This window comes from Mycteria americana, chromosome 23, assembly GCF_035582795.1.
Source record: "Mycteria americana isolate JAX WOST 10 ecotype Jacksonville Zoo and Gardens chromosome 23, USCA_MyAme_1.0, whole genome shotgun sequence".
In the NCBI taxonomy this organism is placed as follows: Eukaryota; Metazoa; Chordata; class Aves; order Ciconiiformes; family Ciconiidae; genus Mycteria; species Mycteria americana.
In genome coordinates, this window is record NC_134387.1 from 2852432 (window position 1) to 2877322 (window position 24891).

Below are 24891 nucleotides of genomic sequence, written 5' to 3' on the forward strand. Positions count from 1 at the left end.
TTCCCACAGCCCATACTGCTCCCCACGGATCCCCAAACCTGCTCCACTCTCCCCAGCCTACCCTCTCCCCCACCACCAGCCCCACGGGATGCCCCACCCCCCACGCTTTCCCCTCACAGACCCCCAGCCCCACACTCTCCCCTCACAGACCCCTCAGGACCTCCTCCAGCCCTCACACAGGCCCCTCAGCCCCGCAGGACCTCCCCCACCTGCCCCACAGGCCTCATACTCTCCCCTCACAAACCCCCCAGCCCCACACTGTCACCTCACAGGCCTCCCCCCCTGCCCCACAGGCCCCTCAGTACCCCCCCCAGCCCCCATATAGGCCCCTCAGCCCCACAGGACCTCCTCCACGTCCCTCAGGACCCCCCCCCAGCTCCCACATAGGCCCCTCTGCCCCACAGGCCCCTCAGGATGCCCCCCAGCCCTCACACAGGCCCCTCAGCCCCACAAGACTCCCCCCTGCCCCACAGGCCTCACACTCTCCCCTCACAGACCCCTCAGCCCCACAACGTCACCTCACAGGCCTCCCCCCTACAGGCCCCTCACAGTAGCCCCCCCATAGATCCCTCAGCCACACAGGACCTCCCCCACCTGCCCCACAGGCCCCTCTGGACCCCCCAACCCCCATATAGGCCCCTCAACCCCACAGGCCTCACACTCTCCCCTCACAGACCCCCCAGCCCCACACTGTCACCTCACAGGCCTCCCCCCCCACACTCCTCCCCACAGGCCCCCCAGTACCACCCCTCCAGCCCCCACATAGGTCTCTCAGCCCCACAGGCCCCTCTGGACCCCCAAACCCTCACAAAGGCCCTTCTGCCCACAGGACCCCCTCACAAGCCCCTCAGGGCCCCCCCAACCCCCACAAAGGCCCCTCTGCCCCTCAGTACCCCCCCAGCCCCTACATAGGCTCCTCTGCCCCACAGGACCCCCCCGGCCCCCACACAGGCCCCTCTGCCCCACAGGACCCTCCACACAGGCCCCTCTGGATCCCCCAACCCCCATATAGGCCCCTCTGCCCTACAGGACCTCCCCCACCCACCCCACAGGCCTCTCTGGACCCTCCAATCCCACCAAAGGCCCCTCTGCCCCACAGGACCCCCCCGGCCCCCACATAGGCCCCTCTGTCCCACAGGACCCTCCACACAGACCTCTCTGGACCCCCCAGCCCCGCAAAGGCCCCTCTGCCCCACAGGACCCCCCGGCCCCCACACAGGTCCCTCTGCCCCACAAGACTCCCCCACAAGCCCCTCAGGACCCCCCCAGCCCCCACATAGGCCCCTCTGCCCCAAAAGACCCCCACACAGCCCCACCCCCAGCCCCCACATAGGCCCCTCTGCCCCACAGCACCCCCCCAGCCCCCACATAGGCCCCTCTGTCCCACAGGACCCTCCCCACAGACCTCTCTGGACCCCCCAACCCCCCCAAAGGCCCCTCTGCCCCACAGGACCTCCTCCCCCCCCTCCCCGCTCCACAGGCCCCACACAGGCCTTTCAGCCCCCCACTCCCCCCACAACCCCCGTTCCCGGGCTCACAGGGCGGTGCCGGGCTGCCGCCGCGGTGTGAGGAAGAGCATGCGGGTGGGACGAGCGGCGCTGGCGTCGGGGTGGGCGCTCCAGGGTTTGGCGTAGCTGTGGTCCAGGCAGACCAGGTCCAGCTCCCGCTCGTGGACCGACAGCTGCAGTAGCAACGACGTCCCCATCCTCCGCGCCGACCACTGAAGCTCCCGGTCGCGATCGCGCTCCCGGTCGCGATCGCGGTCCCCTCCGCGTTGCGACATGGCCCTATCGCCCCCCGCGACGCATCCCGCCGCGCCCGGCCCGCCGCGTCGCGCATGCGCCGGCCACGCCCCCGAAGGGGGCGTGGCCGGCGCATGCGCGACGCGGCGGGGCGGTAAACCGCGGAGACTGGATTTCAGGGGAGCGGAGCGGGGCGGAGTCAAAGCGCGGAGAGCGGAATACGGAGCGGAGTGTGTGAACGGGGAACGGGGCCGGGCGGGCGTGGGGAGGCGGTGACGTGGGGACATGGGGACAGGCGGATATGGGGACTCAGTGCTATAGGGACACAGGGACATGGGGACATAGGGACACAGAGGTGGGGATGCGGTGACGTGGGGACATGTGGACACGGGGACATGGGGATGCGGTGACGTGGGGACATGGGGACATAGGGACACATGGACGTGGGGATGCGGTGGCACAGGGACACGGGGACACAGGGACATGGGGATGCAGTGGCACGGGGACATGGGGACACATGGACATGGGGACATAGGGACACACGGACATGGGGGTGCGATGGGTGACGTGCGGACACGTGGACATGGGGACATGTGGACATGGGGATGCGGTGGCATGGGGACACAGGGACATGGGGGCATAGGGACACACGGACATGGGGATGCAGTGACGTGGGGACATGTGGACACGGGGACACAGGGACATGGGGATGCGGTGGCACGGGGACATGGGGACACATGGACATGGGGACATAGGGACACACGGACATGGGGATGCGATGGTGACGTGCGGACACGTGGACATGGGGACACGTGGACATGGGGATGCGGTGGCATGGGGACACAGGGACATGGGGACATAGGGACACACGGACATGGGGGTGCGATGGTGACGTGCGGACACGTGGACATGGGGACACGTGGACATGGGGATGCGGTGGCATGGGGACACAGGGACATGGGGGCATAGGGACACACGGACATGGGGATGCAGTGACGTGGGGACATGTGGACACGGGGACACGGGGACATGGGGACACATGGACATGGGGACATAGGGACACACGGACATGGGGATGCGATGGGTGACATGTGGACACGTGGACATGGGGACACGTGGACATGGGGATGCGGTGGCATGGGGACACAGGGACATGGGGGCATAGGGACACACAGAGGTGGGGATGCGGTGACGTGGGGACATGTGGACACGGGGACACAGGGACATGGGGATGCGGTGGCACAGGGACATGGGGACACATGGACATGGGGACATAGGGACACACGGACATGGGGATGCGATGGTGACGTGCGGACACGTGGACATGGGGACACGTGGACATGGGGATGCGGTGGCATGGGGACACAGGGACATGGGGGCATAGGGACACATGGACATGGGGAAGCAGTGACGTGGGGACATGGTGACACACGGACATGGGGATGCAGTGACATGGGGACACGTGGACATGTGGACATGGGGAAGCAGTGAAATGGGGACATGGGGACACATGGACATGGGGATGCAGTGACATGGGGACATATGCACATGGGGACACGGGGATGTGGGGAAGCAGTGACGTGGGGACATGGGGACACACAGATATGGGGATTCAGTGACATGGGGACACATGGACATGGGGACATGGGGATGCAGTGACACAAGGACATGGGGACACCTGGTCATGGGGATGCAGTGACAGAGGGACACAGGGACACACAGAAACGGGAATGTAGTGCCATGGGGACACATGGACATGGGGACATAGGGACACACGGACATGGGGAAGCAGTGACATGGGGACATATGGACACGGGGACATGGGGATGTGGTGACACAAGGACGTGGGGACACACAGACATGGGGAAGCAGTGACATGGGGACATACGGACATGGGAAAGCAATGACATGAGGACGTGGGGACACACGGACATGGGAAAGCAGTGACATGGGGACATATGGACATGGGAAAGCAATGACATGAGGACGTGGGGACACACGGACATGGGGACATATAGACACGGAGACGGGGATGAGGTGACACAAGGACATAGGGACACATGGACATGGGGACGCAGTGACACGGGGACACGGGGACCCATGGGCACAGTGCCACAGGTACAAGCAGACGCAGGGACACACGGGCATGGTGACACAGGGACAGCGTGACACACAGACACGGGTGCACGTGGACGTGGGTACAGGTGGACACAGGGACACAGTGACGTGGGTGCTGACAGACACGGGCACACGGTGACATAGGGACACGGGCACACAGGGACACAGGTACCCGGTGACACGGGCAGGCGGTGACACGGTGACACCCACCAAGCCAAGGCAACGGTCCCTGCCCTGTCCCCACCACGGTGCCGTTCCAGAACGCGTCCCGGCGCCACGGTGGCAGTGCCTCGGTGACAGCCACCTCCACGGCACGGTGGCCCGGGGACACGGCCATGCTGCGGCTGCTGGTGGCCAGCGCCCACATCCCCGGGGCCACCGGCTCCGGGCCCGGCGTGCACGTGTCCGCCCGCTTCAGAGGTACCGCTGGGTACAAGGGGGGACACTGCGGTGGCCATCCCCGTGGGACGGGAGGGTGCCAGCCATGCCTGGGGACAGTGACGGCCGTCCCCGCCCGTGGGGACAGTGACAGCCTTCCCCTTGCACCCCGATGTCCCCACCCTGATGTGCCACCACCCTCCCGTCCCCTCCCCAGGCGTCCCCAGGAGCACCCGGGTGGTGCCGGAGGAGCGCAGCCCCACCTGGAACGAGGTGAGGTGACCCCAGGGTGGCCCGCGGTGGCCCGCGGTGGCATGGGGACACTCGGGTCACCCCATTAACCCCTTGTCACCTCCCCCAGACGCTGGCATGGCCACTGGGCACACGTCCCCTGCACCCCACGGCCAGCCTGACCCTGCGCCTCCGGCACTGGGGCCAGCCAGCACCCCGGGGGTGAGTAGCACCCATGGGTGGGCACCCCAGGGGGACCACCCCTGGCATGACCACCCTCACCGTGTCCCCCTGTCCCCGCAGGGACCTGGGTGCCACCATGGTGTCACTGGACCGGTTGGTGGCCGACCCTGGGCTGCCGCTGGCCCTCAGTCACGTCCCGCTGCTGGACCCCAGGGGACAGCCCACGGGGGTGAGCACCCACCCATGCGCCCACCCAGCAGCACCCCAGGGTGCCACCAGGCACGGTCTGGGGTGCCACCCGTCCCTTCGCAGTGCACCGTCACCCTCCGCTGCTCCTACGTTCCCCGTGGCACGGCCGGGGACACCGCGGTCCCCCTGCAAGGACGGGTGCCACCACCAGCGGTGTCACCGGGGACACCCCACCGCCCCGGCAAGCCCCCGGCAGGGAGGAAAGAGGATTTCCAGGTACGGCACCCATGGGCGTGGTGGCACCCGGGGGGTGACGTCCCATCTGACGGCCACCGCGTCACCACCTGCCCCATAGGTACGGGTGAGGGTCATCGAGGGCCACCAGCTCCAGGGCAATGACATCAAGCCGGTGGTGACGGTCCTCATCGGCCAGCACCGCTTCAGGACCAGGATCCGGGCGGGGAACAACCCCTACTACAACGAGGTGACCCCGGGGAGGGGACACGGGGACCCGCCGGTGTCCCCTCACCCCGCCCTCACCCCCTTTTGCCCGTTTTCTAGGTGTTTTGCCAAAATTTCCACCGGACGCCCGCCCAGCTGGCGGCGGAGCCCATCCGCATCCAGGTCGGGGGGGGGATCGGTGGCACCGGCGGGGACAGGGACAGCGGGGTGGCCGCTGACACCGTGTCCCCCCCTTGTCACAGGTGCTGGACTCACGGGCCACCCGCGCCAAAGCTGTCATCGGCGTCTTCCAGGTGAGGGACGGCGGCTCGGGAATGGGGCGTCACGCCGCGGTTCGGCCACCCTCACCCCCTTTGCCATCCCCGCAGCTGGACGTCGGCACCGTCTACCGGGCACCGGGTAGGCGAGAGGGTCGGGGTGACACCGGGGTGACACCGGGGTGACATCGGGGTGACATCGGGGTGACGCCGGGGTCTCCCGCCGTGCCAGGACGCAGCCTGAGCTGGAAGTGGCTGAGCCTGCAGCATCCCCACCGCCCCGACGCCGGGTCCTGGGGGTACCTCCGCGTCAGCCTGGCCGTCCTCCGCGCCGGCGAGCCGGTGCCGGTGAGTACCCCCCCCGTCCTCCCCAGTACCCCCCCAAAAAAAAGGAGGAGGCGGGGGGGGTCCCCATTTTTCCACACCCCCACCCAAGGAGCAGGAGGAGCCGGCGGGGGACGAGGACGTGGAGGCCAACCTGCTGCGGCCACCGCCGTGCGCCGCCACGCTCCGGCTCCGCATTTACCGCGCCGAGGACCTGCCGCAGGGTGGGCACCGGGTGGGTTTTGGGGGGGCGGGGGGGGGTGTGTGAGTGGATCTGGGGGACCCCCCCCCTCCACCCACCTCTCCCCATCCCCGGTGCAGCAGAGCCGGCTCGGCCATGCCTCCCCTCGGTGCTGCTGGCCGGCGGCAAGCGGGGCTTCGTGGCAGCGGCGGTGCGGGTCAGCTTTGCCGGCAGGACGGTGGGTGCCGGGGGGGGGGCGTGGGGGGGGGGGTGGCCGGATCCCGCGTGGGGGGGGGGTGCTGATGGCTCTGCCCAACGCAGCTCCGCACCCGGGTGATGCCCCCCGACGCCAACCCGGCGTGGAACGAGGTCTTCTTCTTCCCCCTGAGGGTAAGGTGCCCCCCCAGCCCCGGCACGCGTCCTGCACCCCCCTCCAAAGCAGGGGGACCCCCAAAATGGGGGGCACCCCCGTTTCAACACATCCCCCCCCCCCGCTTTTTTTTCTCTCCACAGCTGCCCCCCATCTGTGATGAGATCCAGCTGGCCATCCTCGGCGGGTAAGTGGGGGACACCCCCCCTTTTGGGGGATCCCCCCCGGATTTGGGGGATCCCCCCTGGCTTTGGGGGACCCCACCACCGCTTTCACTGCCCACCCATAGGTCCCGCGGCGGCAAGGTCCTGGGCACCGCCACCCTCCACCTCTCCCAAATCTCCTCCGCCGGTGCCGAGCTTGAGGGTGAGCGGGGGCCACCCTTGGGTGGGGGGTCCCCAGCACCCAGACCCCCCCCTTTTCCCCCACTGAACCCCCTTTTTCGTTCCCAGAGGGGACCCCCGGCTTCTTACCCTGCTTCGGACCCAGCTTCCTCCCCTTCTACGGTCCCCGGCCGGATCCTGGCAGGACACCCAGCACCGTGAGTGGGTGGCAGGGTGGGGACAGCACCCATTTTGGGGGGGACGATGACACCCAGCCACCCCCCCCCCCCCTTATTCGACAGGACACCGGGGTGGCTTATCGCGGCCGGGTGCTGCTGGAGCTCAGCACCCTCACGGGGACCCCGGACGGGCGCCAGCGAGACACCATCTCCCCCGAGGACGTCGCCCGGGTGCAGGTGGGGACACGGGGACACGGTGCCATGTCACCCCCCCAGGGTCTTTTTTTTTTTTTTTTTTTAGTGCCATTTGAGTATTTTGGGGGTATTTTAGCCTTTTTTTTTTTTTTCGGTTTTCTTGCCGCAGCGCCACTTGCCTCGCCGCCGGTTCGGACTGTGCGGGGTCTTTTATTCGGCCACCATGGTGCCAGCCGGCCCCGAGCTCCTGCGCTTCGAGCTCAGCCTTGGTAATTATGGGGACGCGGGCGATGTCACCTGCAAGCCGGCCGCCTCCGTCACCCCGCACGGTTGTCCCCTCTTTGACGGTGAGCGGGATGCTGGGGGGGGACACACACACACACAAGGGTGGCACCCTGGGGTGTCCCATGGGATGCTCAGTGCCCTCCGGATACAGGCAACCGCTATCACTACCTGCCCTGGTACGGTGACAAGCCGGTGGCGGCTGTCACCTCATCCTGGGAGGACGCCGGTCACCGTTGGGACGCCCTAAACCTCCTGCGTGCCATGTGCCGGCGGTTGGTGAGCACCCATGGGTGACGGGGGTGGGATGTGACACCCCCCACACACACACACACACGCCCCAGGTTGGGATTGGGTTTGGGGACACCTTTGCAGGAGAGGAACGTGGCGGAGCTGCGGGACGCCCGGGGGGACGCCGGGGGGGACGTCGGCAGGAGGCTGCTGCGCCAGCTGGCGCAGGACTGCGGGTGAGCGGGGGGGGCCCCGGGGGTCTTGGGTGTCCCAAGGCGGTGGGTGCTGGGATGCTGGGGGGGGGACCCCTGGGCCTGCCGAGCGGCGTTTGGGGGTATTGGGGGGGGGAAATGGGGACACTGGGAGGGGGGGGAACAGGATTTGGGGGGGGAAATGGGGCGTTTGGGGGGGGAAATGGGGCATTTCAGGGGAAAATGGGACAATTGGGGGGGAAACGGGGCGTTTGGGGGGGAAACGGGGCGTTTGGGGGAAAAGTGAGGGATTTTAGCGGACAATGGGACATTTGGGGGGGAAAGGGGGCAGTGGGGGGGGGAATGGGGCATTTGGGGGGAAATGGGGTATTTGGGGGGGAAATGGGACAATGGGGGGGGAATGGGGCATTTTGGGGGGAAATGGGGTATTTGGGGGGGAAATGGGGGCATTGGGGGGGGAATGGGGTATTTGGGGGGGAAATGGGGGCATTGGGGGGAAACAGGGTAATTGGGGGGGCAAACAGGATATTGGGGGGGAAATGGGGCATTTCAGGGGAAAATGGGACAATGGGGGGGGAAACGGGGCATTTGGGGGGGAAACGGAGCATTTGGGGGAAAAGTGAGGGATTTTAGAGGACAATGGGACATTTGGGGGGAAAAGGGGGCAGTGGGGGGGGGAATGGGGCATTTGGGGGGGAAATGGGACAATGGGGGGGGAATGGGGCATTTTGGGGGGAAATGGGGTATTTGGGGGGGAAATGGGGGCATTGGGGGGGAAACAGGGTAATTGGGGGGGCAAACAGGATATTAGGGGGGAAATGGGGCATTTGGGGGGGAAATGGGGCAATTGGGGGGAATGGGGTATTTGGGGGGGAATGGGGCAATTGGGGGGGAAATGGGGCATTTGGGGCGGAAACAGGGTAATTGGGGGGCAAACAGGATATTGGGGGGGAAATGGGGCATTTGGGGGGGAAATGGGCCATTTGGGGGAAAAGTGAGGAATTTTAGAGGACAATGGGACATTTGGAGGGAAAAAGTGAAAGTGGGGGGGAAATGGGGCATTTTGGGGGGAAATGGGACATTTGGGGGAAAATGGGACATTTGGGGGGAAACGGGGCAATTGGGGGGAAATGGGATATTTGGGGGCAAACCAGGGCATTTTGGAGGAAAAGGGCATTTGGAGGGGAGGAAAACGGGGCAAATGGGGGGAAAATGGGGTATTTGGGGTGAAAAGGGGACATTTGGGGGGGAAACGGGGCATTTGGGGGGAATGCGGCAATTGGGGGCAAAATGGGGCATTTGGGGGGACAACAGGACAATTTGGGGGGAAACTTTTGTGGGGGAAACAGGGCATTTGGGGGGGAAACAAAGCGTTTTGGGGAAAAACAGGGCAACTGGGGGGGGAAACGGGGCATTTTGGGGGAAAATGGAGCATTTGGGGGGGGGGGGTGTTTGCAGGCGGGCTCTGCCCCAGCTGGAGGCGCAGCCCACCCCCACGCCGCTGGACGCCCACCTCCGGGCCGCCCGTCTTCACCTCCTCCGGCACGTGGCGGCGGCGGTGGCAGTGCCGCCGAGGGCCGGCTGGGACGCGTTGCTGCCGGTGGCCGAGGGCTGGCTGGGACGTGTGGCCGCCCTGGCTGTCGAGGTGGGGGCCAGGGCTGGGGGGTGTTGGGTGTGGGTCATCGCTGTGATGAGTTGTGGCCGGTCTCAGCCCACCGGTCTCTCTCTCTCCCCCTCTCTCTCTCTGTCCCCACAGCCGCAGGCCGGTGTGCCTGACTCGCTGTGATGAGTTGTGGCCGGTCTCAGCCCGCCGGTCTGTCTCTCCCTCTCTCTGTCCCCGCAGCCGCAGGCCGGTGTGCCCGACGTGCTGCTGTGGCTGCTGCGGGGGGAGCGGCGGGTGGCCTGCGCCCGCGTCCCCGCGCCCGACCTCATGTTCTCCCGGAGCGGCCCTGGCGCCTGCGGCAGTCTCTGTGGCCGGATCCAGACCCTCTTCCTGGAGGTAGGCACCCCACGTCCCCTCCCTGTCACCTCTGTGTCCCCTCCGTGTTCCCTGTGTCCCATCCATGTCCCCTCCATGTCCCCTCTGTGTCCTCTCTGTGTCCCCTCTAGATCTTCTCTGTCTGCTCCATGTCCCCCTATGTCCCCTCTACATCCCCAACACACCCCCTCCACGTCCCCTTTGTGTCCCCTCTGTGTCCCCTCCATGTCCCCTCCACGTCCCCTTTGTGTCCCCTCCACGTCCCCTCTGTGTCCCCTCTGTGTCCCCTCCATGTCCCCTCCACGTCCCCTTTGTGTCCCCTCCACGTCCCCTCTGTGTCCCCTCTGTGTCCCCTCCATGTCCTCTCCACATCCCCCTTGTGTCCCCTCCACGTCCCCTCTGTGTCCCCTCTGTGTCCCCTCCACATCCCCTCCACATCCCCTCCATGTCCCCTCTGTGTCCCCTCCACATCCCCTCCATGTCCCCCTTGTATCCCCCCATGTCCCCTCCACATCCCCTCCACGTCCCCTCTGTGTCCCCTCCACATCCCCTCCACGTCCCTTCTGTGTCCCCTCCATGTCCCCTCCACGTCCCCTCTGTGTCCCCTCTGTGTCCCCTCCACATCCCCTCCATGTCCCCTCTGTGTCCCCTCCACATCCCCTCCACATCCCCTCCATGTCCCCTCCATGTCCCCTCTGTGTCCCCTCCACATCCCCTCCATGTCCCCTCCATGTCCCCCTTGTATCCCCCCACGTCCCCTCCACATCCCCTCCACGTCCCTTCTGTGTCCCCTCTGTGTCCCCTCCATGTCCCCTCCACGTCCCTTCTGTGTCCCCTCTGTGTCCCCTCCACATCCCCTCCACGTCCCCTCTGTGTCCCTCCTCTGTCCCTTCCAGACCTTCTCCATGTCTGTTCCATGTCCCCCTCCACGTCCCCTCCATGTCCCCTCTGTATCCCTCCCCCATCCCCCCCGGGCCCCCCCACGCCCCCCCCCACACCGTGGGCCGCAGGGCTCCGGGGACATCCGTGCCCAGCTCCGGCTGCGTCTGTGGCTGGGTCGGGTGGCCGACAGCGGGGACCTGCCGCGGCACCTCGAGGGCACCCTGCGCGTCTACGCCGAGACGGTGAGCCCTCGGGCGGGGGGGCCACCCCGGGGTGCCCCCCCCCCCCCAGCCCCCCTCAACCCCACGTGCCCCCCCCCCTCCCAGTACGAAAACCAGACCAAGCTGTTGGGCAAGTGGGGTCCCCGGGGGCTGCTGGGGCGCCCCGGCTTCTCCGACAGCGCCGGCAAAGCGGGGCTCCCCCGCCACAGGATCCGGCCCCCCAAGGGCTGGCGCTGGGACGGACCCTGGACCGTGGAGCCCCAGCGGCGGTGAGTGCCGCGGGACGGGTGGCGACACCCACCCTGCCACCTCGGGGACCTCGGGGACCTCGGGGAGGGTGACACCAGCGTTGTCCCCTTGTCCCCAGCCTGCTGCTGGACACGGAGACCAACGTGGGCGAGGTGCTGGAGGAGGTCTACGAGAACGAGAGCCGGCGGCTCGGCGGGGAGTGGGGACCCGCTGCCGTAGCCAGCACCGATGCCGTGAGCGGGTGACGGTGTGGGGGTGCCAGCGGCGGGGTGACACGAGCGCGTCAGGGCTCAGCTCTCGCCCGGTTTTGCAGAGCGGCGCGGCGGTGCCGCCCAAGGAGGAGGTGGCGTGTCCCCAAGGTTGGCACGTCGCCGACGGCTGGAGGGTGGACGTGACGGGGGCCGTGGATGAGGCCGGTGAGTGGGTGTCCCCACCGGGCACCCCGGGACGGGTGGGCGGGTGGTGGCGGTGGCGAGGACAACCTGGGTGCCGCAGGTTGGGAGTACGGGGCGAGCGCGGCCCCCGGCAGCCCCCCACCAGCGTGGCACGCCGCCGAGAAGACGTACCACACGCATCGGCGCCGGCGCTGGCTGCGCACCCGCCGCAGGGACCCCGGTGCCCAGGGCCGGGAGCAGGACGTGGCCGCCTTCCTCCGGCTGGTCGGGGCGGTGGGGACGGGGACAGGGCGGTGGGGACGGGGCAGTGGGGACGAGGGTGGCAGGGACGGGGGGGGCAGGATGGGGTGGCAGGGATGGGGTGGCAGGGATGGGGGTGGCAGGGATGGGGATGGCAGGGTGGGGTGGCAGGGATGGAGAAGCAGGGACGGGGGTGACAGGGCCGGGGGTGACAGGGATGGGGTGGCAGGGATGGGGTGACAGGGATGGGGTGACAGGGATGGGGTGGCAGGGATGGGGGTGGCAGGGCCGGGGGTGACAGGGTCAGGGGTGGCAGGGATGGGGTGGCAGGGATGGGGGTGACAGGGACGGGGGTGACAGGGCCAGGGGTGGCAGGGATGGGGTGGCAGGGACAGGCCTTTGCCCACCAGTACACTGGTGTGAGCAGCCCTGTCCATCCATCCCCTTGTGCCACGCCACGCCGCCCCCATGCCACGCCGTCCCCACACCACGCCGTCCCCATGCTACGCCTCCCCCATGCCCCCCATGCCATGGCATCCCCACGCCACGCCGTCCCCATGCCACGCCATCCCCACGCCATGCCGTCCCCACGCCACACTGTCCCCACGCCATGCTGTCCCCATGCCACGGCATCCCCACGCCACGCCGTCCCCACGCCACACCGTCCCCATGCCATGGCATCCCCATGCCACGCCGTCCCCACGCCACGCCGTCCCCATGCCATGCCCCCCATACCACACCATCCCCACGCCATGCCGTCCCCATGCCGCGCCATCCCCATGCCACGCCGTCCCCACGCCACACCGTCCCCACGCCACGCCGTCCCCATGCCACGCCATCCCCACGCCATGCCCCCCATGCCACGCCGTCCCCACGCCACGCCGTGCCCCGTGTCCCCGCAGCACAGCCCCGAGGCGGCGGCGGGGGCCGAGGCCTGGGAATATGGGTCCCTCTGGGGCTGCCGCTTCCACCTCCAGCCCCGGGCAGGCGACGCGTGCCGACGGCGCCGCTGGCACCGAGGCATGGTGCCCGTGCAGCCCCCGCCCGTGGCACCCCTCTTCCTCCTGGAGGGCTCCCCGGTAGGAGAGCAGCGGGGGGGAGCTGGGCTGGGGGGCACCGGGGGTGCCGGGGGTACGGGGAGGGAGGGCGGCGTGGAGGGATGGGGGGACGGAGGGAGGGAGGGAGGAATGCAGGGAGAGAGGGAGGGAGGGAGGGAGAGAGGGAGGGATGAGGGATGAGGGATGGAGGGACAGAGGGACAGAGGGATGGAGGGACAGAGGGATGGAGGGATGGGGGATGAGGGGATGGATTGGATGGAGGGAGGGATGGAGGGACAGGGATGAAGGGTGGAGGGATGGAGGGACCCAGGGAAGGAGGGACGGAGGGATGGAGGGAGGGACAGGGATGAAGGGTGGAGGAATGCAGGGATGCAGGGACAGAGGATGGACGGATGCAGGGAAGGAGGGATGGAGACATGGAGGGAGGGAGGGAGGGATGCAGGGACAGGGATGAAGGGTGGAGGGAGGGAGGGATGAGGGATGAAGGGACAGAGGGACAGAGGGATGGAGGGATGAGGGATGGAGGGAGGGAGGGAGGGATGAGGGATGGAGGGACAGAGGGATGGAGGGATGCAGGGAAGGAAGGATGGAGAGATGGAGAGATGGAGAGATGGAGATTTGGAGGGAGGGAGGAAGGAGGGACAGAGGGATGAGGGGATGGAGGGATGAGGGATGGAGGGAGGGAGGGAGGGATGAGGGATGGAGGGACAGAGGGATGGAGGGATGAGGGATGGAGGGAGGGAGGGAGGGAGGGATGAGGGATGGAGGGACAGAGGGATGGAGGGATGCAGGGAAGGAGGGATGGAGAGATGGAGAGATGGAGAGATGGAGGGAGGGAGGGAGGAGGGACGGGGGGATGGATGGAGGGATGTGGGGATGGAGTGATGCTGGGGCAGCAGGACGTGGGGCAGCGGGATGCGGGGCCGGGGGACTGCAGGGCCAGGGGGACCCCCCCACCCCACATCGCACCCCGCCGCAGGGCGCGGAGGAGCCGGCCGAGGAGGACGAGCCGGCTGCGGCACAGCGGCAGGCACGGGGCTCCTCCCGGGCCCCCCCGCCGCAGCCCCTGCCCTTCATCCTCTGCACCTTCCAGCGTGAGCCCCGGGGGACGCGGGGGGGGGACGGGACGGGCACAGGCCGGGGGTCCCGGCCCCCTGCCAGCCCCTGCCTCTCCCGCAGAGCCCCACTTCTTCCAGCTCCGCTGCTACCTCTTCCAGGCGCTGGAGCTGGCACCCCGCGGCACCAAGGCCACCGCAGGTGGGGACCCCCCCCCCCCCGGCCCCGGCCCCAGGCCCCCACCCTGATGGGGCACCCCAGGGTGCTGACGGCGTCGCTGTCACCCAGACCCCGTCGCCCACGTCTCCTTCGTGCACGTCAGCCGGAGCACCCGGGTGCTGCCCGGCACCCTGGACCCCCTCTGGGACCAGACGCTGCTTTTTCACCGGGTGCTGCTGTACGGGGACCCCCGGGGCGTCCGTGATGAGCCCCCCGCCGTGGTGGTGGAGGTCTTCGACCAGGACGGAGGGGTAAGGCACCCAGGGGTGGGGGGCACCCACGGGTGGGGGGGGAACCCACGCCCGAGCGATGCCTTGCAGGGTGCCGGTGCTTTCCTGGGGAGGAGTGTGTGCACCCCGGATGTTTGGCTGGATGTGGGGCGCCGGCGGAGCCCCCGGCTTCGGCGTTACCCGCTGGGGGGGCCGGGGGGGCCGGCCGGGGAGCTGCTGGCCGCCTTTGAGCTGCTGCACGACGCCGAGGTGAGGGGCTGGGTGGGGGGGGTGGGTGGTGGCATGGGGGGCACCCAGGCGATGGGGTCCCATCGTCATCGTCATCGTCCTCCCTGGCAGGATGGGTCCCTGGCGCAGGTCAGCACCCCGCCGTGGAGGCAGGGGGTCTTCAGCGTCCCCCTGGGCGTCCGGCCCCTCCTGCGGCTGGTGGCACTGGAGGTGGGACCCGGGGACCCCGGGTGGGGACAGGGGTGGGGATGGGGGTCAGGGTGGGGACGGGGAGGGGAACAGGCTGGGGACAGGGATGAAGAAGGGGATGGGGACAAGGACAGGGAGAGGGGTGGGGACGGGGTGGCTGGGGACAGGGACGTGGATTGGAACAGGGATGACGACAGGATGGGCAAAGTCCGGGCGGGGAACAGGCTGGGGACAGGGACAGGGATGGGATGGGGAAAGGGAGGGGGACAGGGATGAAGGTGGGATGGGGACAAGGTCTGAGACCGGGAGGGGAACAGGCTGGGGACAGGGACAGGGACAGTGACAAAGGGGCTGGGGATGAGATGGGGACAAGGACAGGGATGGGGACAGGGATGAAGAAGGGGATGGAGACGCAGCAGGGACAAAGACAGGGATGAAGATGGGGACAGGCACAGAGGGAGGAAGGCAAGGTGAGGACAGGATGGAGACGGGGACAGGGACAAGGATGGGGACCAGCACCGTCAGCATGCAGCCCACTGACCCCTGGGCACCCGAGGGACCCCGGGGGGGGGAGGGGGTGACAGCTGCTGGGCGTCCCCCCAGGTGCTGGCGTGGGGGCTGCGGGGGCTGCGCGGTGGCGTGCGGGCGCCCAGCCTGGAGCTGCAGTGCGGGGGCCAGACGCTGCGGACCCCCAGCATCGCCGACCTCGCCACCAACCCCAATTTCCCCATCAATGCCTTCCTGCTGACGCTGGTGAGGATGGGGGGGGGTGGATGGGGGGCAGCACCCCACCCATGGGTGCTGCCGTTGGCACCCCGGGGTGACGGCGCGGCTGGGCCCCAGCACCTGCCAGCAGAGGAGGAGTACGTGCCCCCCATCCGGCTGCGGGTGCTGGACATGCGGGATTTCGGGTACCGGCCCGAGGTGGGGCAGGCCTGCGTGCGGGGCCTGGGGCAGTACTGCTGCCAGCCCCACGGCGAGGGGCAGCCCCCCAGCCCCGGAACCCCCCCGCCTGGCTCTGGTACGGCCCTGCCCAGCCCTGGTACCCCCTGCCCCATCCCTGCCCCATCCCTGGTACCCCCTGCCCCATCCCTGGTACCCCCTGCCCCATCCCTGCCCCATCCCTGCCCCATCCCTGGTACCCCCTGCCCCATCCCTGCCCCATCCCTGGTACCCCCTGCCCCATCCCTGGTACCCCCTGCCCCATCCCTGCCCCATCCCTGCCCCATCCCTGGTACCCCCTGCCCCATCCCTCCCCCATCCCTGGCACCCCCCTGCCCCATCCCATCCCTATCCCTGCCCCATCCCTGCTTCATTCCAACCCCATCCCTGCCCCATACCTGGTACCCCCCTGCCCCATCCCTGCCCCATACCTGGTACCCCCCTACCCCATCCCTGTCTCATTCCATCCCCATCCCTGCCCCATCCCTGCCCCATTCCTGGTACCCGCTGCCCCATCCCTGCCCCATTCCTGCCCCATCCCTGCCCCATTCCATCCCCATCCCTGCCCATCCCATCCCCATCCCTGCCCCATCGCTGCCCCATCCCATCCCATCCCATCCCATCCCTGCCCCATCCCTGCCCCACGCTGCCCACCTCCGGGATGGTTTATTTGCCCCTCTCCCCCCACAGCCGCCCCCTGGGCCAGGATAGCTCAGGTGAGTCCCCCAGGCCCTCGGCACCCGACCTCGGTACCGCTGGACGCCGGGGCCCCCGGCTCCGTGCCTCAGTTTCCCCCGGTAGTCCCCTTTGCTCCCTGCAGATACTGCCCAGGATCACCGCCAAGAAAGGGGCTGCGGACAAGGTGGGCACGAGAACGGGGCCGCTGGGGCCACCAGGGCTACCAGGGCCACCTGTCCCCTCCTCACCCTGCTCCCCACCAGGCTGCGGAGAAGGAGGAGGAGGAGGAGGAAGATGAGGAGGAGGATGACTGGTGGAGCAAATTCTACGCGGCCATGGGGGACAAGGCGAAGAGCCGGCGGGGGACCAACAGGGACAGACTGAAGGTGAGCAGAGCCTGGGACCTGGAGCGGGGGACAGGGGACAAGGATGGGGACGAGGCCGGGGATGGGGACGGGGACAGGGATGGAATAGGATGGGGACAAGAATGAAGCAGGGGATTGGGACAGGGATGGTTGGGGACAAGGACACAGATGGGGATAAAGATGGGACAGGGATGAGGTCAGGGATGGGAACAGGATGAGGACAGGGACAGTGATGGAGATGAGATGGGGATTGGGACAGGACAGGGATGGGGACAAGGATGAAAATGGGATGGGGACAAGGACAGGGATGGAGATTGGGAGGGGAACAGGCTGGGGACAGGGACAGGACAGTGATGAAGGAGGGGATGGGATGGGGACCAGGACAGGGCTGAAGATGGGATGGGGTCAAGAATGAAGAAGGGGACAGGGATGGGATGGGATGGATGGGATGGGATGGGATGGATGGGACAGGATGGGATGGATAGGACGGGATGGGATGGGATGGGATGGATGGGATGGGATGGGGTGGCATGGGATGGATGGGACGGGATGGGATGGATGGGATGGGATGGGATGGGATGGGATGGGATGGGGTGGGATGGATGGGATGAATGGGACAGGATGGGGTGGGATGGGATGGATGGGACAGGATGGGATGGGATGGGATGGATGGGATGGGATGGGATGGGATGGGATGGATGGGATGGGATGGATGGGACGGGATGGGATGGATGGGATGGGATGGGATGGATGGGACGGGATGGGGTGGGATGGGATGGATGGGACAGGATGGGATGGGATGGGATGGGATGGGATGGATGGGATGGGACGGGATGGGATGGATGGGATGGGATGGATGGGACGGGATGGGATGGATGGGATGGGATGGGATGGATGGGACGGGATGGGGTGGGATGGGATGGGATGGGACGGGATGGATGGATGGGATGGGATGGGATGGATGGGACGGGATGGGGTGGGATGGGATGGGATGGGATGGGATGGGGTGGGATGGGATGGGACGGGATGGGATGGATGGGATGGGATGGGATGGGATGGGGAGAAGCACCAAGATGGGGATGGGGACAGGGACGGGAATGGGGACGAGGACGAGGACAGGAGCCGCTCCCCAGATCTACAGCTGCGAGCTGGAGGCGGTGTCCGAATTCGAGGGGCTGCAGGATTTCTGCCAGACCTTCCCGCTCTACCAGCCGGGGGGTCACCCCGCGGCGGGGGAGGACCCCGTGCCCGTCGGCGAGTTCAAGGTGGGTGAGAGCCCCCGGGGGACCCCAGAGCCGGGGCGGGGGCACCCCGGGGTGCACGGCCAGGCGGCTCTCGCAGGGGCTCTTCCGTATCTACCCCCTGCCCGAGGACCCCGGGGTGCCCCCGCCGCCGCGCCACTTCCAGGAGCTGCCCCCCAGCCAACCCCAAAAGTGCCTGGTGCGGGTCTACGTCGTCCGGGCCTTCGACCTGCCCCCCCGCGACAGGAACGGGCTGGTAAGGCCACCCATGGGTGCTGGGCAGGTGTCCCCTCTCCTTCCCACCCCCCCCCCCGTGCCACCCTGATGGTCCCCTCCCTGCTGCCAGTGTGACCCCTACGTCCGCGTCTCGCTGGGGACGAAGACGCTGGGCCAGCGGGACCAGTACGTGCCCAACACCCTGGAGCCCGTTTTTGGCAGGTATGGCCAGGGCGGGTGGCCCAGTGGCACTGTCACCCCGGGGTGGCACCGGGCTGGGGGGTCCTGGCACTCAGACGAGGTGTCCAGGGGGGCTGGTGGGGCCCCATTCCCAGGTCAGCATGTCCCTGTGCCACCAGGTCCCTATGCCACCGGGTCGCCATGCCACTGGATCCCCATGCCACCAGGTCCCCATGCCACCAGGTCCCCATGCCACATGCTGGCAAGTCCTCATGCCATCAGGTGCCACACCAGTGGGTCCCCATGTCACCAGGTCCCCATTCTCCATGCCAGAAGGTTCCTGAGCCACCAGGTCCTCAGTTCCTCTGCCAGCACATCCCCATGTCAGCAGGTCCCCATTCCCTGTGCTGGAGGGTCCCTGTGCCACCAGGTCCCCCTTCCCCATGACAGCAGGTCCCTGTGCCAGCAAATGGCCCATTCCCAACATCTGCAGGTCCCCATGCCACCACGTCCCCGTGCCACCACGTCCCCATGCCACCAGGTCCCCCTTCCCCACAACAGCAGGTCCCCATGCCACCAGGTGCCCCATTCCCCATGCTGTTGGGTCCCCGTGTCACCAGATGCCCCATTCCCCATGCCAGCAGGTTCCCATGTCACCAGATGCCCCATTCCCCATGCTGATGGGTCCCCGTGTCACCAGATGCCCCATTCCCCATGCCAGCAGGTCCCCATGCCACCAGATGCCCCATTCCCCATGCTGCTGGGTCCCCGTGCCACCAGGTCCTCATGCCACCAAGTCCCTGTGCCAACAGGCCCCCATGCCTATGAGTCCCCACTCCTCGTGCTGATGGGTCCCTATGTCACCAGATGCCCCATTCCCCATGCCAGCAGGTCCCCATGCCACCAGATGCCCCATTCCCCATGCTGCTGGGTCCCCATGTCACCAGATGCCCCATTCCCCATGCTGATGGGTCCCCGTGTCACCAGATGCCCCGCTCCCCGTGCTGATGGGTCCCCATGTCACCAGATGCCCCATTCCCCATGCTGATGGGTCCCTGTGTCACCAGATGCCCCATTCCCTATGCCAGCAGGTCCCCATGCCACCAGATGCCCCATTCCTCATGCTGCTGGGTCCCCATGTCACCAGATGCCCCATTCCTCATGCTGCTGGGTCCCCGTGTCACCAGATGCCCCATTCCCCATGCTGCTGGGTCCCCGTGCCACCAGGTCCTCATGCCACCAAGTCCCTGTGCCAACAGGCCCCCATGCCTATGAGTCCCCACTCCTCGTGCTGATGGGTCCCTATGTCACCAGATGCCCCATTCCCCATGCCAGCAGGTCCCCATGCCACCAGATGCCCCATTCCCCATGCTGCTGGGTCCCCATGTCACCAGATGCCCCATTCCCCATGCTGATGGGTCCCCGTGTCACCAGATGCCCTGCTCCCCGTGCTGATGGGTCCCCATGTCACCAGATGCCCCATTCCCCATGCTGATGGGTCCCTGTGTCACCAGATGCCCCATTCCCCATGCCAGCAGGTCCCCATGCCACCAGATGCCCCATTCCCCATGCTGCTGGGTCCCCGTGCCACCAGGTCCTCATGCCACCAAGTCCCTGTGCCAGCAGGTCCCCATGCCTATGGGTCCCCACTCCCCGTGCCAGCGGGTGCCAGCCCCCACGCCGGCGTGTCCCCGGGGCTGATGGCACCCTCGCTGCCAGGCTGTTCGAGGTGACGGGCACCATCCCACTGGAGAAGGACCTGCGGGTCTCGCTGCTGGACTATGACCTGCTGCCACCCGACCAGGAGATCGGCACCACCACCATCGACCTGGAGAACCGCCTGCTCTCCCGCTTCCGCGCCCACTGCGGGCTGCCCACCCTCTACCGCACGTGGGTGCCCCCGGGGTGGGGAAGGCACCGGGGGGGCTGGGGACATCGGGGTGCATGGTCCTGAGCCCAGGTAGTGGGCACGGGGATGGGCACAGGGGGATGGGGAGGGAGAGGGCACAGAGGGGTGGGCACAAGGTGGGGACAGGGGGGGCACAAGCAGGTTGGGGGGGGTTGGCAGAGGGAAAGGCACGGGGAGGGTGGTTATGGGGTGGGCACGGGGCAACGGGGTGGCACAGGGATGCTCAGAAGATGGGGACGGGGGGGTACATGAGGGTGGGCACAGGGATGGGGACAGGGAGGGCACAGGGATGGGGACAGGGAGGTGGGGACAGGGTGGGCACAGGGATGGGGACAGGGAGATGGGGACAGGGTGGGCACAGGGATGGGGACAGGGAGATGGGGACGGGGTGGGCACAGGGATGGGGACAGGGAGGTGGGGACGGGGTGGGCACAGGGATGGGGACAGGGAGGTGGGGACGGGGTGGGCATAGGGATGGGGACAGGGAGATGGGGACGGGGAGGGCACAGGGATGGGAACAGGGAGATGGGGACAGGGTGGGCACAGGGATGGGGACAAGGAGATGGGGACAGGGTGGGCACAGGGATGGGGACAGGGAGATGGGGACGGGGAGGGCACAGGGATGGGGACAAGGAGATGGGGACAGGGTGGGCACAGGGATGGGGACAGGGAGATGGGGACGGGGAGGGCACAGGGATGGGGACAGGGAGATGGGGACGGGGTGGGCACAGGGATGGGGACAGGGAGGTGGGAACGGGGTGGGCACAGGGATGGGGACAAGGAGATGGGGACAGGGTGGGCACAGGGATGGGGACAGGGAGGTGGGGACGGGGTGGGCACAGGGATCGGGACAAGGAGATGGGGACGGGGTGGGCACAGGGATGGGGACAGGGAGGTGGGGACGGGGTGGGCACAGGGATGGGGACAGGGAGATGGGGACGGGGAGGGCATAGGGATGGGGACAGGGAGATGGGGACGGGGTGGGCACAGGGATGGGGACAGGGAGGTGGGGACGGGGTGGGCACAGGGGTGGGGACAGGGAGATGGGGACGGGGAGGGCATAGGGATGGGGACAGGGAGATGGGGACGGGGTGGGCACAGGGATGGGGACAGGGAGGTGGGGACGGGGAGGGCACAGGGATGGGGACAAGGAGATGGGGACAGGGTGGGCACAGGGAGATGGGGACAGGGTGGGCACAGGGATGGGGACAGGGAGGTGGGGACGAGGAGATGGGCACAGGGATGGGGACAGGGAGATGGGGACAGGGCGGGCACAGGGATGGGGACAGGGAGGTGGGGACAGGGTGGGCACAGGGATGGGCACGAGGAGGTGGTTATGGGGTGGGCACAAGGGGACGAAGTTGGGACAGGGGGACGGAGGTGGGGTGGGGACAGGGAGATGGGGACGGGGTGGGCACGAGGAGGTGGTTATGGGGTGGGCACAAGGGGACGAAGCTGGGACAGGGGGACGGAGGTGGGGTGGGGACAGGGAGATGGGGACGGGGTGGGCACGAGGAGGTGGTTATGGGGTGGGCACAAGGGGACGAAGCTGGGACAGGGGGACGGAGGTGGGGTGGGGACAGGGAGATGGGGACGGGGTGGGCACGAGGAGGTGGTTATGGGGTGGGCACAAGGGGACGAAGCTGGGACAGGGGGACGGAGGTGGGGCGGGTACGCGGGAGCGGGCACGAGAAGATGCGGACGGGGTTGGCACAGGGGAATGGGGTGGGCGCAGCGAGGGGCGCAGGGAGATGGGGGCGATGGCCAGCGAGGGGACACCCAGGAGGGGCGATGCCGCGGCCCCCAGCCCACCCGCTGTCCCCGCAGCGCTGGCCCTGGGCGCTGGAGGGACCAGCTCCCCCCCAGCCGGGCACTGGAGCACTTCGCCCGCGCCCGGGGGCTGCCGGCACCCGAGTTCAGCGCCGAGGGCACCGCTGTCACCTTTGGGGACCAAACCTTCCTCCTCAGCCACTTCGGTGGGTGGGGGTGTGGGTGGGGGTGCGGGGGGTTGTCTGGATCCTGTCCCGTGGGTGCGACGGCTCGGCCTTGCAGAGAGCGGCCCCCCCGCACACCGGCACCCCGGGGTGCCCCGCGAGCGCCTGGCCCTGCACGTGCTCCACGGCTGTCACCTCGTCCCCGAGCACCTCGAGACCCGCACCCTCTACAACAGCACCCAGCCCGGGCTGGAGCAGGTGGGGACGGGGCACCCCGGGGTCGGGGGGGGGGGACGAGGACAGGGAGAGGGCGATGGAGACCCTGGGATGACAGGGACGTGGCCAGGGAGGGACCCCGGGGTGCCAGGGACCCCAGGGTGACGGGGACCTTGGGATATCAGGGGATGCCAAGGGGACGAGGACCTTGGGGTGGCAGGGACCCCGGGAGCGGGCGATGGGGACCCCAGGGTGACAAGGACCCCGGGGCAGGGAGCGATGCTGCGGGAAGTGGTGATGGAGACTCGACAGGGACCCTGGGGTGACGAGGACACAGCCAGGGAGGGACCCTAGGGTGATGGGGACCCTGGGGCACGAAGGGATGCCAGGGCTTGCCTTGGGGACCCCGGGGTGACAGGGACCCCAGGGCAGGGAGGAACGCTAGGGGGCAGGGGGGTGATGGGGACCCTGGGGTGACAGGGACCCTAGGGTGACAAAGACCCTGTGGCGACAAGGACGGATGTTGGGGGGGTGACAGGGACCCTGCAGCGATGGGGACCCCAGGGCAAGGAAGGATGCTGGGGGGGGCAGTGATGGGGACCCAGAGGTGACGGGGACCCCCTGGGACAGGAGGGGACGCTGGCGTGGGGACCGAGGGGTGCCGGTCCCAGCCTCCCCCCGCGTGCCGTGCAGGGCAAGGTGCAGATGTGGGTGGACGTCTTCCCCGCCAGCCTCGGGCCCCCCGGCCCCCCCGTCGACATCACCCCCCGCAAGCCCCAGAGGTGAGCGCCCAGCCAGACCCCGGGGGGTGGGACGGGGACGTCCCCGGGGGGAGAAGGTGACACGTCCTCGTCCCCCTCGCGAGGTACGAGCTGCGCTGCGTGGTCTGGAACACGCGGGACGTGGACCTGGGGGACACCAACCTGGCGGGGCAGCGGATGAGCGATATCTACGTCACCGGGTGAGCCGAGGCCACCGCCGCGTCCCCCTCCACCCCGGGGAGGTGAGGGCAGGGCTGGGGACACGGGTGACAGCGGCGTCCCCTCCCTCCGGGCGGCACGGCAGGTGGCTGGACGGGCTGGAGGAGCAGCGGCAGAGGACGGACGTGCATTACCGCTCGCTGCAGGGGGACGGGGGCTTCAACTGGCGTTTCGTCTTCTCCTTCGAATATCTGGCGGCCGAGCAGCTCTGCGTCCTGCCCCGGAAGGCAAGGGGCACCCCGGGGTGGGGGGGGGGGACACAGGGGACAAGCGTGACACCCTCCTTTCCCCCTCCCCGCCACGGCAGGAGCATTTCTGGAGCCTGGACGAGACGGTGCTGAAGGTGCCCCCCAAGCTCATCCTCCAAGTGTGGGACAACGACAAGTTTTCGGCCGATGATTTTCTGGGTGAGACCCCGTTTCCCTGCCCCGCGTCCTTTGGCAGGATGGGGGCCACCCACGGGTGACGGGGGACACCCCCGGGTGACAGCCAGCTGCCCCCCCGCCTTGGCTTTTCCCCGCAGGCGTCCTGGAACTGGAGCTCACCAGGCTGCCGCGGCCTGCCCAGCACCCCCAGAACTGCACCCCAACACCGCCGCAGGGGACCCCCCAAAGCCGCTGGCCCTGGCGGGGGGCGCAGACCCCCTCCCCGTTCTCCCTTTTCCGTCAGAGACGGGCGAGGGGGTGGTGGCCCTGCACCGTGCAGGAGGGCGGCAAGCGGCGTCTCTCGGTAGGTGGGGGTGGCACCAGGATAGCGGGGGACAGCAATGATGGGGGGGGGGGGGGGACGACACACAGATCCTGCACCCCACCTCCCACCCATCACCCCCCCAGGGTAAGCTGGAGCTGAGCCTGGAGCTGCTGACGGCAAAGGAGGCGGAAGAGCGGCCGGCGGGGAAAGGCCGGGAGGATCCCAACATGTACCCGACGCTCCCGGCACCCGTGTGAGTCCCCGCTGCGATCGGCTCATCCCCCTTGGGGTGACGGGAAGGGTGACACAGGGTGCCCGAGCTGGGTGTCACCCGCAGGCGGCCGGAGTGGTCCTTCCTATGGCTGCAGGCGCCGCTGCGTGGCCTGCGCTACGGCGTATGGCGGCAACACCGCGGCCGGCTCAGCCTGGGGCTGGCGCTGCTGCTGCTCCTCGCCCTGCTCCTCACCTTCGTCTACGCCGCCCCGGTGAGCGCCGGGGGCACGGTCGCCCCCCAATTCCCCCCTCACCGGCTGCAAAGTCCCCCCCCTGAGCTCCCTCCTCTCCCTCCTCGCAGGGTTATTTGGCCATGAAGCTGGTTAACCCTCTCCAGAGCTTGCACCTTGCCGGCGGCGAGCGGCCCGCAGCCGGCGCGGGCAAACCCTGATGTGCCATCCCCGGCACCCGCGTCACCTCTTTAATAAAGCCACATGCAGTGACGGGCAAAGCATCGTCCTCAAC

General features: G+C 68.1%; 2 protein-coding genes across 5 annotated transcripts in view; one reads left to right on the plus strand and one right to left on the minus strand.

Annotated features, from left to right (window-relative positions):
* KANSL3 (KAT8 regulatory NSL complex subunit 3) overlaps window positions 1-1842 on the minus strand; it is a 25855-nt gene extending 24013 nt beyond the window's left edge. For all 4 annotated transcript variants that reach the window (XR_012778697.1, XM_075523653.1, XM_075523655.1 and 1 more), the window contains exon 1: window positions 1539-1842. Coding sequence is in view for 3 of the 4 variants with exons in the window: in XM_075523653.1 (XP_075379768.1) it covers window positions 1539-1783 (245 nt within the window). In the remaining variant the exon portion in view is untranslated. The remainder of the gene's footprint in view (window positions 1-1538) is intronic.
* Window positions 1782-24817, plus strand: FER1L5 (fer-1 like family member 5). Its single transcript, XM_075523414.1, has 51 exons — window positions 1782-2014; window positions 4075-4280; window positions 4456-4511; window positions 4600-4691; window positions 4773-4881; window positions 4965-5117; window positions 5197-5325; window positions 5403-5465; window positions 5546-5702; window positions 5793-5908; window positions 5997-6108; window positions 6206-6303; window positions 6387-6455; window positions 6579-6622; window positions 6725-6801; window positions 6888-6976; window positions 7061-7174; window positions 7302-7479; window positions 7569-7693; window positions 7790-7881; window positions 9316-9502; window positions 9701-9856; window positions 10846-10959; window positions 11044-11207; window positions 11306-11420; window positions 11501-11603; window positions 11683-11855; window positions 12725-12901; window positions 13860-13974; window positions 14060-14137; window positions 14225-14406; window positions 14476-14823; window positions 15406-15555; window positions 15646-15823; window positions 16435-16460; window positions 16565-16606; window positions 16686-16808; window positions 17921-18052; window positions 18129-18284; window positions 18375-18466; window positions 20144-20314; window positions 22161-22309; window positions 22386-22525; window positions 23177-23265; window positions 23349-23444; window positions 23549-23690; window positions 23771-23870; window positions 23987-24192; window positions 24297-24406; window positions 24491-24638; window positions 24728-24817. Exons 1-51 carry the CDS (start codon window positions 1782-1784, stop codon window positions 24815-24817), a joined length of 6564 nt encoding a protein of 2187 aa, XP_075379529.1.
* The last annotated feature ends 74 nt before the right edge of the window (window positions 24818-24891 follow it).